Raw genomic sequence first — 15,470 nt, 5'->3', positions numbered from 1 at the left:
CACTTTGATCATCATCAAAGATGTCAAGAGACAGAGAATGAAGCCAGAGAATGTAACCCCAGCATGTGTCCTAGTAGAATGGGAGAGAGTTGAAAATATTTGATGAGTAACTAGAATGACAATCATCCCACCTCGGTAAATATCTTCATTTACCCATAACTCAAACTGGAAACCTTTAAGGGACCTCTGACACTTTTTGTTAAGTTCTTATAATTGTGCCTCTGAAAGTTCTCTCTCAAATGTTCCCCTTGCCCTCACTGCTTTTGCCTTGGCTCAGTCCATCGTTTTTCCCTTGGACTATTGCAGTAGCCTTCTAACTGTCTGCTAGACTTAGCCCCTTTCAAGCATCACTCTGTTGTCTGAGTGGTCATTTTAACATTCTAGCCCATTTAAGACCCTTCAGAAGTTCTCTATCATGACGAGATTAACTCCAAAGCTTTAACAGGAATACCCTTCACAGTATGGCTCCACTTCCTTTGGTCTTGTCAGTTCCCCGTGTTATAGCCATGTTTAGTTACCCGCTACTCAGCTTTTGCATACTTTTCCCCTTGCTCTATCTAAAAAGTTCTCCATTCCTTAATGCAGGGAATTGTTTCCCCGTAAATGCTTGGCTCAAACCTAGAAAATCCCTGCTGCTGCTGCTGCTAAGTCACTTCAGTCGTGTCCGACTCTGTGTGACCCCATAGACGGAAGCCCACCAGGCTCCCCCGTCCCTGGGATTCTCCAGGCAAGAACACTGGAGTGGGTTGCCATTTCCTTCTCCAGTGTGTGAAAGTGAAAAGTGAAAGTGAAGTCGCTCAGTCGTGTCTGACCCCCAGCGACCCCATGGACTGCAGCCTACCAGGCTCCTCCATCCATGGGATTTTCTAGGCAAGAGTACTGGAGTGGCTTGCCATTGCCTTCTCTGAGAAAATCCCTAGTTATCTTTTAAGATTCACATGGAGGATCATTATCCCCTAAGAAATCTTTCCTAATTTTCTCTAATGGAATCTCAGCTTCTTCTCTAATTTTTGTCAACAGATTGTCATATGCATATCATTCTCAAAGCATTTGTATCATGGTCTGTATCTTTACAAACATACCTGTATCCCTCAGCTAATCTGTAAACATCCTGATGAAAACCTCTAACTAAATTTTATAATTTGCTCTCAGCAGAGAGTAAATACATAGCTCCTGCAACATAGAAAATGCATGCTTGTGCTCAGTCCTTAAGTCCTGTCTGACTCCTAGAGACCCCATGGACTGTAGCCCACCAGGCTCCTCTGTCTATAGGATTTCCCAGGCAAGAATACTGGAGTGGGTTGTCTCCTTCAGGGGATCTTCCCAATCCAGGGATCAAGCCTGCATCTCCTGCATTGGCAGGCAGATTCTTTACTGCTGAGCCATAAATGTATTACCACATGACTAGAGATATAAATGTATTACCACATGACTAGAAATGTTAAAGCTGAAGCTCTAATACTTTCCACTTGATGTGAAGATCTGACTCTTTAGAAAAGACCCTGATGCTTGGAAAGATTGAAGGCAGGAGGAGAAAGGGACAACAGAGGATGAGACGGGTGGATGGTGATCACCAACACAATGGAGACGAGTTTGAGAAAACTCTGGGAGTTGATAGGGAAAGCTGGCATGCTGCAGTCCATGTGGTAACAAAGACTTGGACATGACTGGGCGACTGAACAATAAGAGATATAGTTTATTTCAAACTCATAGGAAGATAAATTTCGTACATGCCTATGATGGTTGAGTTTTTTTAACTTGTATACCTTGTCCAAAGTGAAAAGCATGTGTGACTGTCTAAGTATGGGTATATAACTTATCCCGATTCAATTCTTGGGCTAAGTTAACGTAAGCTTCAGTTTCCTTCTCTCTGAAACTTCATCAAGAAGGGTTAATTATAGCATCTGTATCATAAGATTGTTGGAAGTCTAACTAGTAAAGATACTTAGTCTAGTGCCTGTATTAGTTTTGTATTAATGCTGTAATGAAGCTTAAAATAACACAAATGTAGTAGCTTAGAGTTATAGAGGTCAGAAGTACAAAATAGGCCTCATGGGGTTAAAATTAAGGTGTTGGTAGGAGACTCTGGGGACCAGTCTGTTTTCTGCCTTTTCCAGCTTCTAGAGTTTTCCTACATTCCTTGGTTTGTGCCCCCCTTGCCATCTTCAAAATGAGCAATGGCTCATTGAGTCTTCCTCACACTGTTATAGCTCTGACATGCACTTTCTTACCTTCTTCTGTTTATAAGGACCTAGTGAGTACCTTGGGTTCACCTAGACAGTCTAGGATAATTTCTCCATCTCAGACTCCATAACTTACATTTGCAACCCCCTTTTGCCATGGAAGGAATGCGAAGTAACCTATGCCCAGGTGCTGGGACTTGGGATGTGGACATCTCTGGGGGAACATTATTTTGGCTGCCACAGAGCTCAATCTGCTAGATGTATTGATAAGTGATCAGTAACGCTTGGTTTTTATTATTGGAATTGCAGACCATTTCTTAAACATTGTGCTTCCCAGGTGGCTTAGTGGTAAAGAATCCACTGCCAGTGCAGGAGACACAGGTTTGATCCCTGAGTCCTAAAGATCCCCTGGAGGAGAAGATGGCAATCCACTCCCCTATTCTTGCCTGGAGAATCCCATGGACAGAGGAGTATGCAGGCTATAGTCCATGGGGTTTCAAAGATTTGGACATGACTAAGTGTCTTCCCACTCCAGTATTCTTACCTGGAGAACCCCATGGACGGAGAAGCCTGGTAGGCTATAGTCCACGGGGTCGCAAAGAGTCGGACACGACTGAGCGACTGAACGGAACGGAACGGAACGGAAGTGTCTTCGAATGTGAAGTCAAGTGGGCCTTAGAAAGCATCACTACTAACAAAGCTAGTGGAGGTGATGGAATTCCAGTTGAGCTATTTCAAGTCTTGAAAGATGATGCTGTGAAAGTGCTGCACTCAATATGCCAGCAGATTTGGAAAACTCAACAGTGGCCACAGGACTGGAAGAGGTCAGTCTTCATTCCAATCTCAAAGAAAGGCAATGCCAAAGAATGCTCAAACTACCGCACAATTGCACTCATCTCACACGCTAGTAAAGTCATGCTCAAAATTCTCCAAGCGAGGCTTCAGCAGTATGTAAACCGTGAACTCCCATATGTTCAAGCAGGTTTTAAAAAAGGCAGAGGCACCAGAGATCAAATTGCCAACATCCGCTGGATCATGGAGAAAGCAAGAGAGTTTCAGAAAAACATCTATTTCTGCTTCATTGACTATGCCAAAGCCTTTGACTGTGTGGATCACAATAAACTGTGGAACATTCTGAAAGAGATGGGAATCCCAGACCACCTGACCTGCCTCTTAAGAAACCTGTATGCAGGTCAGGAAGCAACAGTTAGAACTGGACATGGAACAACAGACTGGTTCCAAATAGGAAAAGGTGTACATCAAGGTTGTATATTGTCACCCTGCTTATTTAACTTATATGCAGAGTACATCATGAGGAATGCTGGGCTGGAAGAAGCACAAGCTGGAATCAAGATTGCTGGGAGAAATATCAATAACCTCAGATATGCAGATGACACTACCCTTATGGCAGAAAGTGGAGAGGAACTCAAAAGCCTCTTGATGAAAGTGAAAGAGGAGAGTGAAAAGGTTGGCTTGAAGCTCAACATTCAGAAAACAAAGATCATGGCATCTGGTCCCATCACTTCATGGGAAATAGATGGAAAAACAGTGGAAACAGTGTCAGACTTTATTTTTTTGGGCTCCAAAATCACTGCAGATGCTGATTGCAGCCATGAAATTAAAAGACGCTCCTTGGAAGAAAAGTTATGACCAACCTTGATAGTATATTAAAAAGCAGAGACATTACTTTGCCAACCAAGGTCCGTCTAGTCAAGGCAATGGTTTTTCCCGTGGATGTGAGAGTTGGACTGTGAAGAAAGCTGATCGCCAAAGAATCGATGCTTTTGAACTGTGGTGTTGGAGAAGACTCTTGAGAGTCCCTTATACTGCAAGGAGTCCATTCTAAAGGAGATCAATCCTGGGTGTTCATTGGAGGGACTGATGCTAAAGCTGAAACTGCAATACTTTGGCCACCTCATGCGACGAGTTGACTCATTGGAAAAGACTGTGATGCTGGGAAAGGTTGGGGGCGGGAGGAGAAGGGGACGACGGAGAATGAGATGGCTGGATGGCATCACCGACTCTGTGGACATGAGTTTGAGTGAACTCCGGGAGTTGGTGATGGACAGGGAGGCCTGGCGTGCTGTGATTCATGGGGTTGCGGAGAGTCGGACACGACTGAGCGACTGAACTGAACTGAACTGAACTGAAGTGTCTAAATGCTTCTAAACGTTGCTAAATAGAACTGTGTTATGGCTGAAACACTTTTGAAACATACAACCCTGATAGTGTGGCCTTCTATTAATAACTTAGCATGAAAGGACCACAGTTATTTTTATTCTAAAATAAGGTTAAGTGATTCACTTTTGAAAATTTCCTTAGCCATTTTATTATGCTGGGATACATTTAAAGTAAAAGGAAATTGGCATTTATTTATAAGTACCTTATAGCCCTAAAGGGGCTTCTCATATATGTCAGTTGGTAAAGAATCCGCCTGCAATGCAGGAGTCTCTGATTCGATTCCTGGGTTGGGAAGATCTGCTGGAGAAGGGATGGGCTAGCCACGCCAGTATGCTTGGGCTTCCCTTGTGGCTCAGTTGGTAAAGAATCTGCCTGCAATGCGGGAGACCTGGGTTTGATCCCTAGGTTGGGAAGATCCCCTGAAGGGAAGGCTTACCCACTCTAGTATCCTGGCCTAGAGAATTGTGTGGACTCTATAGTCCACGGGGTTGCAAAGAGTCAGACTTGACTGAGAAACTTTCACTTATAGCCCTAAAAAAGACTATTTTACTTTTATTACTATTACCGTGCAGTAATGACTAACAGTTGCTGAGAACTTACTGTGAGCCAGGACCTGTTCCAAGTGTTTATGTGTGTATTGGCTAATACAGCCCACTGAGGGGCGGTGCTTTTACTTTCCTTATTTTGTGTTGTTGAAACTTTGCCCAGAGTTTCAGGGCTGGTGAGTACTAGTGATGGGATTTAAACTCAGGTGGTCAGGCTGTAGAACCTATACTTTTAACCACAGCACTATAAAAATAGGAATGTGGAGAAGGATGTGGCAGCACTCAAAGAATGAACCCTCTACTCTGGGCTAATAACTCATAGCATTTTTACAGCTCATCATGGTGTAGCTTGAGAGTGTTTAGTCTTATGGAATTCTATTTTTTGTGCTTTGAAGAAAATGCATAATAGAGGGCCAGCTGTGAGTTGAGAGCTAGTCAGTTTCCAGAGATGCTTGAAAAGATTGTCTAGTGAGTTCAGGCTTTTAAAGACAGGTCCTTTAAGTTTGTTGTCTCTGTTGTCTTTCTCTCAGAAATATAGTTTAAGGACATTAGCTGCAGCAACTATCATATATCATGTGTTATCTTTTTTTTTTCTGCCAATTTGCTTTGATGTGGAGAGTTTAAGAGCCAGAAATCTGCCTTTTTTTTTTCTTTAGAAAGTTGTTATTCAAGTCAGTGTTCCCTGAAAAAAATCAGTGTTTACAGACTATTTTAGAGTAAACATGTTATTAACACTTTCAATACTGTGGCTAGATGAAAAACTTAAAGATAATTAATAAGGCCAGTCATTACAAACAAAATGGTAGGAACAACTGTTGAAGTGTTTCGCATGATAAGGAACCCGATTTAAGTGTATCACACAAGGATATGACTGAGAAACTGGCATGTGTTCAAAGTGTGTTAACAAAGATGGATACTGATCATAGGGTTAGTGCGATAAGTAAATTGACTTTATGGACTTTATATATTCATTACAGCCACATTAGTGGAAATGTCATGTTATATGCAAGAACATCTCTTTATGTCAAAATTGGCAAAGAAGAGAGCAAACTAGTAAATTAAAAATAAAATTGTATCTAATTAATTAGTAATTTTTTGCATGAATGTAATGCGTATTTTATAGTGATCAAGTCTATTGTATACATTTTGATTTATGGTAAATTCTAAATCACTTTGAAAATCAAAATCAATTAAATGAAGTCTTTTCTTTCACCTACTGCATTTAATATTTACTCGTAATCACAGACAGTTTGGGGAGTGTGTTACCTGCACCACATGGTCATGATTTAGCTTTTACACTCCACTGTTTTATTTAGAGTCCTTTGGCAGATGAAACTGTTGACCTAAGTTAGCTAGAAAACAGCTGCTTTTCTATTTTGATTTGTAGTTAATATTTTCCAAGTGTCAAGCACATGTAGAGAAATTTTTTCCGTAGACTGATAGTAAACATTTTATTTATATTTCTTTTATTTTTAATGGTCCATGAGCTGTTTAGAAAAGTGAGAGCCAGTTAGAGCATTCACTGTAAATGCTTTTAGAGAAAAAAAAACTCCCTTGGGTATTTGTATAATGGATCAATATCACATTCATTTATTTTAGTGGTATACTCAATCAGAGTGCTGTATTCTGGAAACACTCTGTTGTCTATTTTGACTATGTTAAAAATACATGATCTCTTTCAAAGTTTTCAGATTCTCTGCCTAAAGCCAATGCTAGAGGATTCCCAACAATCTTAGGTTGGGCTCTTTGTTTTGTTCATGAATAAATACCTTGAGAAAGTGACTAGTTGATAATCTTAGTTTAATGCCTGTTTCTTATAATCACGTTTTGTAGCTTCTGGTCAAAGACAAAAATGACTTAGTTTCTTTTAGTTTTGTTGGAATTGAAGTTTTTTTTTTTTCCAATAAGTCTTGGTAAATGTGGAGCCCTCTTATTTTTATTATCTATTGTGTGTAGTTCATGGAAAGCTAGTGTCAAATGTGGAGAAATAGAAGGCTGGAGGTATGCTGCCGCTCTTGTCCTCTGTGGCGGGTAGAGCAGTTCAGTTCAGTCACTCAGTCGTGTTCGACTCTCCGCGACCCCATGAATCACAGCACGCCAGGCATCCCTGTCCATCACCAACTCCCGGAGTTCACTCAAACTCATGTCCACAGAGTCAGTGATGCCATCCAGCCATCTCATTCTCTGTCGTCCCCTTCTCCTCCCGCCCCCAACCTTTCCCAGCATCAGAGTCTTTTCCAGTGAGTCCTGGTACAGAGTAGCATAAAATGATGTGTGAAATTGAGACACTGTGATAGCAGGAAGGAAACACTAAGATTCCCCATGTTTTATTTGTGGGGAGTCCCAGGTAAGGTGGGCACTAGGAAACCTGGGTGGAGACTCTAGTTTCTAAACCTTTAGCTCTTGAGAAGCGATAGTTTCCTCACAGGGTTATGTGATTTATGGTAGAAGAGATTATGCTTGTCCCAATGATGTGGGTGGATTGGCTGGCGATCATCTTTCTCTTTGCTTGCCCAAGAGGGCAGCTCTAGAGTTTTCCTAATATGTTTGTTTTTTTTTTAAATTAATACTTCTAATAATGTCTTAAAATATCTTTTTTTGATCTTTCAGGAACATTAAAAAAGGCCTATTTTAAATCAAATGGGAGTGAACCTTTGGTCACCGATAGTAAAGTCCACGTGTCTGATGTTATTCTTCTGAATACAATTCATAACGAGAGCACTGTGACATCTGCTGCCCATCCCACCCAATACATTCCGGCCTGGACTATGGATGCTTCTCTCTCAGCAGACCAAAATCACAGGAACACAAGTAAGTCTGAAGGTGTTGAATGCCTGGGCCCTTGAACGTCTGTGGAATACACAAGTAGATTTCTGAAGCATGGCGATTGATGCTCTTAATTCACAATCCCTTACTGGTCACACAGGAAAGCATAGCTGAGTGCCCTGTTTCTAAACATGAAATACCATCAGTTCAGCCATCCAGACAGGGGCAGAAGTAAGAAATAAAAATGTAGCAGTGCGATTCAATGTTTTTGAAGCATAAAAATCTATGCTGCTTGCATTAGTATAATGGTGTTGATTTTGTGGTGGTTCACTTCTGAATTGGAGAAGGCAATGGCAAGCCACTCCAGTACTCTTGCTTGGAAAATCCCATGGATGGAGGAGCCTGGTAGGCTGCAGTCTGCGGGGTCGCTAAGGGTCGGACACGACTGAGCGACTTCACTTTCACTTTTCACTTTCACACATTGGAGAAGGAAATGGCAACCCACTCCAGTGTTCTTGCCTAGAGAATCCCAGGGACGGGGGAGCCTGGTGGGCTTCCGTCTATGGGGTCACACAGAGTCGGACACGACTGAAGTGACTTAGCAGCAGCAGTAGCAGCACCTCTGAATGCTTGTGCCTCTGCTTTAAAGTTTTAGGTTACTTATTCTGAGATGGTTAAATTAATAAGTAAATTAAGTTACTTATTTTGTTATTGGTAACTTGTGGCAGGTAGCCCAATTCTGTGGTTCTAGATATTTTCAGTCAGCATCTTTGCCTTAGACATCTTTGCTACAAACATTTCTGCCTCCTAATTAATTGGTTGTAAGTTAATTTTGTCATAAAAGATAAAACAATGAAAAATAAAGGACATTTAAAAAGATTTAATGAAACAAATTACAAAATTTTAAAAACTTCATGGCTAAATAAAAAAATTTTGGATACGTTTGAAATATGTGTAGATTCATGGTGATGCAGCACAAATAACTGATTTTGTGAGTTGTACCTGGTCTTCAAAGTCTTCTGTTTATAGTATTTTTATACACTTTTTTTTTTTTTGGCATGATCATTTCTCCTCATTTGGCATTGGACTTTTCTTTTTTTGCTAAAATTTGTCCGTTCGTTAAGGGAGGCATCAGTCTCCAAATCCTGCTGCTGCTGCTGCTGCTAAGTCACTTAAGTCGTGTCCGACTCTGTGTGACCCCATAGACGTCAGCCCATCAGGCTCCCCCGTCCCTGGGATTCTCCAGGCAAGAACACTGGAGTGGGTTGCCATTTCCTTCTCCAATGTGTGAAAGTGAAAAGGGAAAGTGAAGTCACTCAGTCATGTCTGACTCGTAGCGACCCCATGGACTGCAGCCTACCAGGCTCCTCCGTCCATGGGATTTTCTAGGCAAGAGTACTGGAGTGGCTTGCCATTGCCTTCTCCGCTCCAAATCCTAGGATGCATATTTGTAACTGAGTTCTGTATTGCATTGTGAAAGTCTTATACACTGTTGTATGTTCTTGGCATATTGTCACATGTTTGTTGGTAGGTTTTCTGAAGTTCTATGGAAAATGTGGGTTCAACTCTGCACCACTGAGGTCCTCAGCCTCCTTCTCCTCCAGTGTAGTGTGTTTCAAAAGAAGAAATCATCTTGAAGCAAATCATTGTCATCTCTCAGTTCAATAAAGCTATCAATATCATCTCTAGCTGAAAGAAATTTTAACACATTTCACTTCGTTGAAAGCAAATTGTCAGGCCCTGAATTGTCAACCATTAGTTTATCTTTCATTGCAAAACTGCCCCACAGTCAGTCAGTTACATGCTGAAAATGTCTGCGATAGAGATGCTTATAGTGAGAATACCAGGCACACGGTTCTGTAATTGAACGCAGAGGAATTTGAGGGTTATCCCCTCATTTGTTTTCCAGGTGTCTATATGTTCTTTCTTGTTTCCCTGTTTTTCTCAGCTGTGAGATTTATTTTACTTATTGACTGACGAATAATCACACCTTGAGGAAAATGGCATGTGCAAAACTTCTATTTGAGGACAGATGGAGATATTTGTCAGTTATTCCAGAAAAAGAGCTGGGAGAGAGAGAGGGAAGACAAAAAGTGTGGAGTTGGGTCTGAGATGGTGGCAGATGATATGCTCTGGAATGTAACTCTGTCCCTCTCTAGTTCTTTCAGGAAAGTTCCTAACCTTCTAGAATGCTCGTGGGAGTGGATTAGTATGGAAATGACCCAGGCAGTACTCATACATCATAATCAGAGCTCAGTCACTGGTAAAAGGTTTCTCTGCAGTGGTCTAGATTCTTACTGTCTGCCTCCTGAAACAATGTTGTGTGATTGAAGGTTCCACAAAACCCATTCATCCCTGATCACTTTCCTTTCACTGATCCTCTTTCATCAAAAACTGCAGGGGAGAATCACATCTTAGGTCTAGGAAAGAGTATTTATTTTCATTCTGAGCCAGGAAGGGAAGGATTAAGCTGACTGTTACGTTATCACAGTATAAGTTTGCCAGCATCTGAAGAAAAGCAGGATTATTCTGTTTCTCTAACCCCAAAGAGTCAGAATGTTTGGATTCTACAGAGCACCAATAGATGTTAACTGTTTCCTATGCTTTGTGTTCACCAGTGATTGCTACGGATTCATATTCATTACCTGACAGTAATACTGCAAACCCAAATTATGTCAGATAAATTGTATTTTTCTCATGTGTTTAATTTTGAAATTTTTAATATTTTGGTCATGTCTTAAATACTTCATTATTCTTAGGACTATGTTTTTCAACAGAAGAACAGAAGTAATTTAAGCAAAAATCCAGTCCAGTTAATATGGTTGCAATTATAGTAATTGGTATTTTGAAAGTTTCATCATTGTTAAGATTAAAATAGAGGTGATAAACACGTACCCTGAAGAGTAAAGAAATATATGGTCTTGTCCTTGTTGCTCAGTTTGGAAGTTTGATGGGAGTCTGTTTGACTCATTTTCTCTTCCTATGGCTGGAACATTGCTTGAGAATATGAACATAATTTGACATGTAAAGGAAATCCAGGTGAAATTAAAATGCTTAATTGGAGAAAGGTCAAAACCTTTGAATATGTGTCATTCTGTGCTCTTAATGTATTTGACTGTTAGCCTTGAGCTTTACTGTCTGATCATATAGACTCTCAATAGACTGTCTCTATTAACTAAAATTATTTACTGTAAGGGATTTGATAGTTTATCATGCCTTTCAATAATATTGCTAGTCTGTGAGTATCGAGCTTTGGACAGTTTTTGGGGCATATTTGAATATTTTCTCTGTGGTTCTTTTTTTAAAAAAATTTTATTGAAGTATAATTGATTTACAATGTGTTAATTTCTGCTGTACTGCAAAGTAATTCAGTTATACATATATATACATACTTTACTTTTCCATATGTAGTTTTCTATTTCTTTTCTATTATGGTTTATCACAAGGGTATTGAATGTAGTTTCCTGTGCTATACAATAGGACCTTGTTTATCTTATATATATATATAAGGTATAAACAGATATATACACCGTTTTTCAAGGTATGAAATTGAGGCTTAGGGAAATCAAGTTGATGTATCCAGTGTCACTTGTTTACAAGTTAGTAACCATGGAATTGGGATTCAGATCTTGGGGTTCCTAGACCAGTGTTCTTTCAAGAATATCATGCTTCCTTATTTAATTTCACTGCTTTATTTGCAATAGCAGGAGCATTTCTGAGCAAATTTTAAGTTTTAGGAGAGTAGAGAAAGTAATCTGCTTTGTTTACTGATTTATTGCCAGTGCTCAATAAAATATTTTTTGAATGAATAAATAGATAAACTACAGTCACTTCAAAAATTTAATACCTGATTACTTTTATTGGTAATGCCTAATCACACTTCTGTATTTGGTATCTATTTAGTCAATTTTACTTAAAGTATCATTTAATGCTGTGTTCTCTATTAACATATAGCAGAGAATTTCCTTTTATTCCTTAAAAAAATTATTCTCTAATTAAAAGTCCTTTTAAATTTCTGACATATGTAAAAGCTATTTGAGTCCACTTCAGTCCAAAAATACAGTGGCGAGACATTATGTCCTATCCAATATCCTGGGTAGAAAAAAAAGGGGAGAACTCCTGGCAAAAAGTACCAGGAAATAGCCTTTCCTAAAGACATTTTCTTTTGGGGATCTTTAATATTATACCAAAGCACAGAATACTGCAGTTTGTAAAATTTAACCAGAATACCTCCTATGTTACACTATGTGGCAGAGTTGGGCTTTGTAAATGTGAAATTGGCTTTGTGTGACATCTGTTACATTTGGAGTTTCATCGGTTGCATTTTGAAAACCAGTTGTAATATAGAAAGGTAAAAGGCCTGCAGTTACCTTTCATGCTATATTTCAACAAGGGATTTTTCTAGCTTGCGTTCTGTATGTGGATTTTTATTTTCTTCTTTTCTTCTTATATGTATTATAAATATTTAAGCAGGATATATTGAGTTTTAAGGAAAGGGAAGACCCTTTTACTAACCAAGAGCATTTGGGTTAAAAGTAATATGGCACAAAATAAAATAACCTATAAGCTCTAATCAGGAATTAGTGACAAGAGTGGGCTAATGTGCTGAAAGCATATTTTGTTCTCTTAGTGTACTTTTTGTTGTGTGTGTGCTAAGTCACTTCAGTTGTGTCTGACTCTTTGAATCTCATGGACTGTAGCCCGCTAGGCTCCTCTGTCCATGGGATTCTCCAAGCAAAGACACTGAAGTGGGTTGCCGTTTCCTCCTCCAGGGGATCTTCCCAACCCAGAGATCGAACCTGTGTCTCTTATGTCTCCCGCATTGGCAGGCGTGTTCTTTACCACTAGCACCACCAGGGAAGCCCACTCTTACCTGCTCCTAAATCTTCTCTATCTGGTGAAAAATCATCATACTTCTCATTCACTTAGAAAAAAGCTTTTTTGAGATATAATCCACATACTGTAAAATCTGACCTCTAATATATATAAATCTGGTTCCAAATAGGTAAAGGAGTACGTCAAGGCTGTATATTGTCACCTTGCTTGTTTAACTTATATGCAGAGTACATCATGAGGAATGCTGGGCTGGAAGAAGCACATGCTGGAATCAAGATTGCTGGGAGAAATATCAATAACCTCAGATATGCAGATGACACCACCCTTATGGCAGAAAGTAAAGAAGAACTAAAGAGCCTCTTGATGAAAGTGAAAGAGAGAAAAAGTTGGCTTGAAGCTCAACATTCAGAAAACAAAGATCATGGCATCTGGTCCCATCACTTCATGGGAAATAGATGGAAAAACAGTGGAAACAGTGTCAGACTTTATTTTTTGGGGCTCCAAAATCACTGCAGATGCTGATTGCAGCCATGAAATTAAAAGACGCTTGCTCCTTGGAAGGAAAGTTATGACCAACCTTGATAGTATATTAAAAAGCAGAGACATTACTTTGCCAACCAAGGTCCATCTAGTCAAGGCTATGGTTTTTCCTGTGGTCATGTATGGATGTGAGAGTTGGACTGTGAAGAAAGCTGATCGCCGAATTATTGATGCTTTTGAACTGTGGTGCTAGAGAAGACTCTTGAGAGTCCCTTGTACTGCAAGGAGATCCAACCAGTCCATTCTAAAGGAGATCAATCCTGGGTGTTCATTGGAAGGTCTGATGCTAAAACTGAAACTGCAATACTTTGGCCACCTTATGTGACGAGTTGACTCACTGGAAAAGACTCTGATGCTGGGAAAGGTTGGGGGTGGGAGGAGAAGGGGACAACAGAGAATGAGATGGCTGGATGGCATCACCGACTCTGTGGACATGAGTTTGAGTGAACTCTGGGAGTTGGTGATGGACAGGGAGGCCTGGTGTGCTGTGCTTCATGGGGTCGCAAAGAGTCGGACACAACTGAGCGACTGAACTGAACTGAGCTGAACTGATATATAAATCAGTTTTTTCTTTTTTGCCGTGTCAATTGGCTTGTGGGATCTTGGTTCTCCAATGAGAGATTGAATCCAGGCCTTGGCAGTGAAAGTACTGAGTCCTAATCACTAGACTGCCAGGGAATTGCTAATAATTGCATATTTTAAAAATGTATTCACAGAATTGTGCAACTGTCACCACCACCTAATTTTAGAATATTTTCATCACTGCAAAAAGAGATGTTGTATCCATTATTGCCCATTTCTCCTCTCCCTCAGCCTGTATCCAAAATTAATCTACTTTCTGTCTCTATAGATATGCCTGTTCTGAATATTTCATATAAAGGGCATCATGAAATAAATATGTGGCTTTTGTGACTGGTTTCTCGTATTTTTCTTGGATAAGGGTACAGCCCTGGCCTTCTGGTTTCCCAGGGACTATGTTGGAGCTTTTCAAAGGCCCCTTCAAACTTCTCATTCCCTAGTTTTTCCTTTGAAGTTTTGGTCAATCTCTTGTTTCCAACGGGTATCCTTGCCTAAGGTAACTATGGTGTTAAACAATTACCATAGATTGTTTTCAACAAGTACCCTGGGGATAGAAATTTTTGTGGAGAGACAGCTCTGAGTTAAATCAAGTAAAGACCAATGTAAGGATGAATCTGTTTCAAGGAGCTTCTAGACAAGTTGAATGGTGACAGTTCTCTGGAGACAGCTTTTTGGGGAGCTTCAAGCTCATTTTTGAGTTGATGCTTTTGAACTGTGGTGCTGGAGAAGACTCTTGAGAGTCCCTTGGACTGCAAGGAGATCCAACCAGTCCATTCTAAAGGAGATCAATCCTGGGTGTTCATTGGAAGGACTGATGCTAAAGCTGAAACTCCAATACTTTGGCCACCTCATGCGACGAGTTGACTCACTGGAAGAGTCTGATGCTGGGTGGGATTGGGGGTGGGAGGAGACGGGGACGACAGAGAATGAGATGGCTGGATGGCATCACCGACTCAATGGACATGAGTTTGAGTGAACTCCGGGAGTTGGTGATGGACAGGGAGGCCTGGCGTGCTGTGATTCATGGGGTCGCAGAGTCGGACACGACTGAGCGACTGAACTGAACTGAACTGAAACTCATTTTTCCCCCTCCATTTCCTTCTAGTTTGCTGGTTTTCATAGTTACCAGGGTTGTGAAGCCATTGATTTTCAAGGCTTCTGTGGAACTGAGGAGAGGGTGATGTGAATAGGGCAAGCTGAAATGCTACGAAGTTCTTAGTTCTCACTGTGATTCCACCATTTTTCTTGAAACAAATGTTCCTCTAATTAATGCAGACCTTTAGTTAAATTCCAAAGTTCTGGGAAAGTATGACTTTTGACATTTTCCCCCAGTGTTTTTATTGCTTTTATGGAGAAACAGATTTTTGGAGGATCTTACTGTGCCATTCTGTAAATGTTTTCTAACCCTGCTTTTATCTTCCTTATCTACTCTATTACTTTTGCATTTCTTCCAACATTGACAGTTGATTTTTCTTCTTTTTATGATGAATAAGTATGATCACATTATATATTATTTTAAAATAGAAGACTTTCTTCTCCCCCTTTTTTGAATAAATCACTTCATATCTTCTTCCTTTTACATCATATTACCCTATTTCTGCCCACAGTTAATCCATGTTACCCTAGTGTATATGATTTTGTAGTTTTCTCTATGCTCATATAGTCATATAAATATATATACCCAAATGTGTATACAGAATAACATATACAGTGCAGTGTTGCTGTCTTGAGAAATGGAATATTTCCTGCCAGATCAGTAAACAAAGGATGTCACTGTCATCAGTGATTGCAGCCACCACCCATGGTGAGCTGGTGAGCCCTGAAGGAACTCAGGAAGGAA

At 40.1% G+C, this 15,470-nt stretch overlaps 1 protein-coding gene across 1 annotated transcript in view; it reads left to right on the top strand.

The window, feature by feature from the left end:
• CORIN (corin, serine peptidase) overlaps positions 1 to 15,470 on the top strand; it is a 279,559-nt gene that overhangs the window by 57,741 nt on the left and 206,348 nt on the right. Inside the window, 1 exon segment of the mRNA XM_088836324.1 lies at positions 7,520 to 7,720. Coding sequence (XP_088692450.1) covers positions 7,520 to 7,720 — 201 coding nt within the window.

This window comes from Moschus berezovskii, chromosome 5 (genome assembly GCF_049115385.1).
Source record: "Moschus berezovskii isolate FMDL1 chromosome 5, NW_MosBer_1.0, whole genome shotgun sequence".
Classification (NCBI taxonomy): Eukaryota; Metazoa; Chordata; class Mammalia; order Artiodactyla; family Moschidae; genus Moschus; species Moschus berezovskii.
Note: the sequence above shows the minus strand (reverse complement) of the source record. Positions and strands in the feature narration are given on the sequence as shown.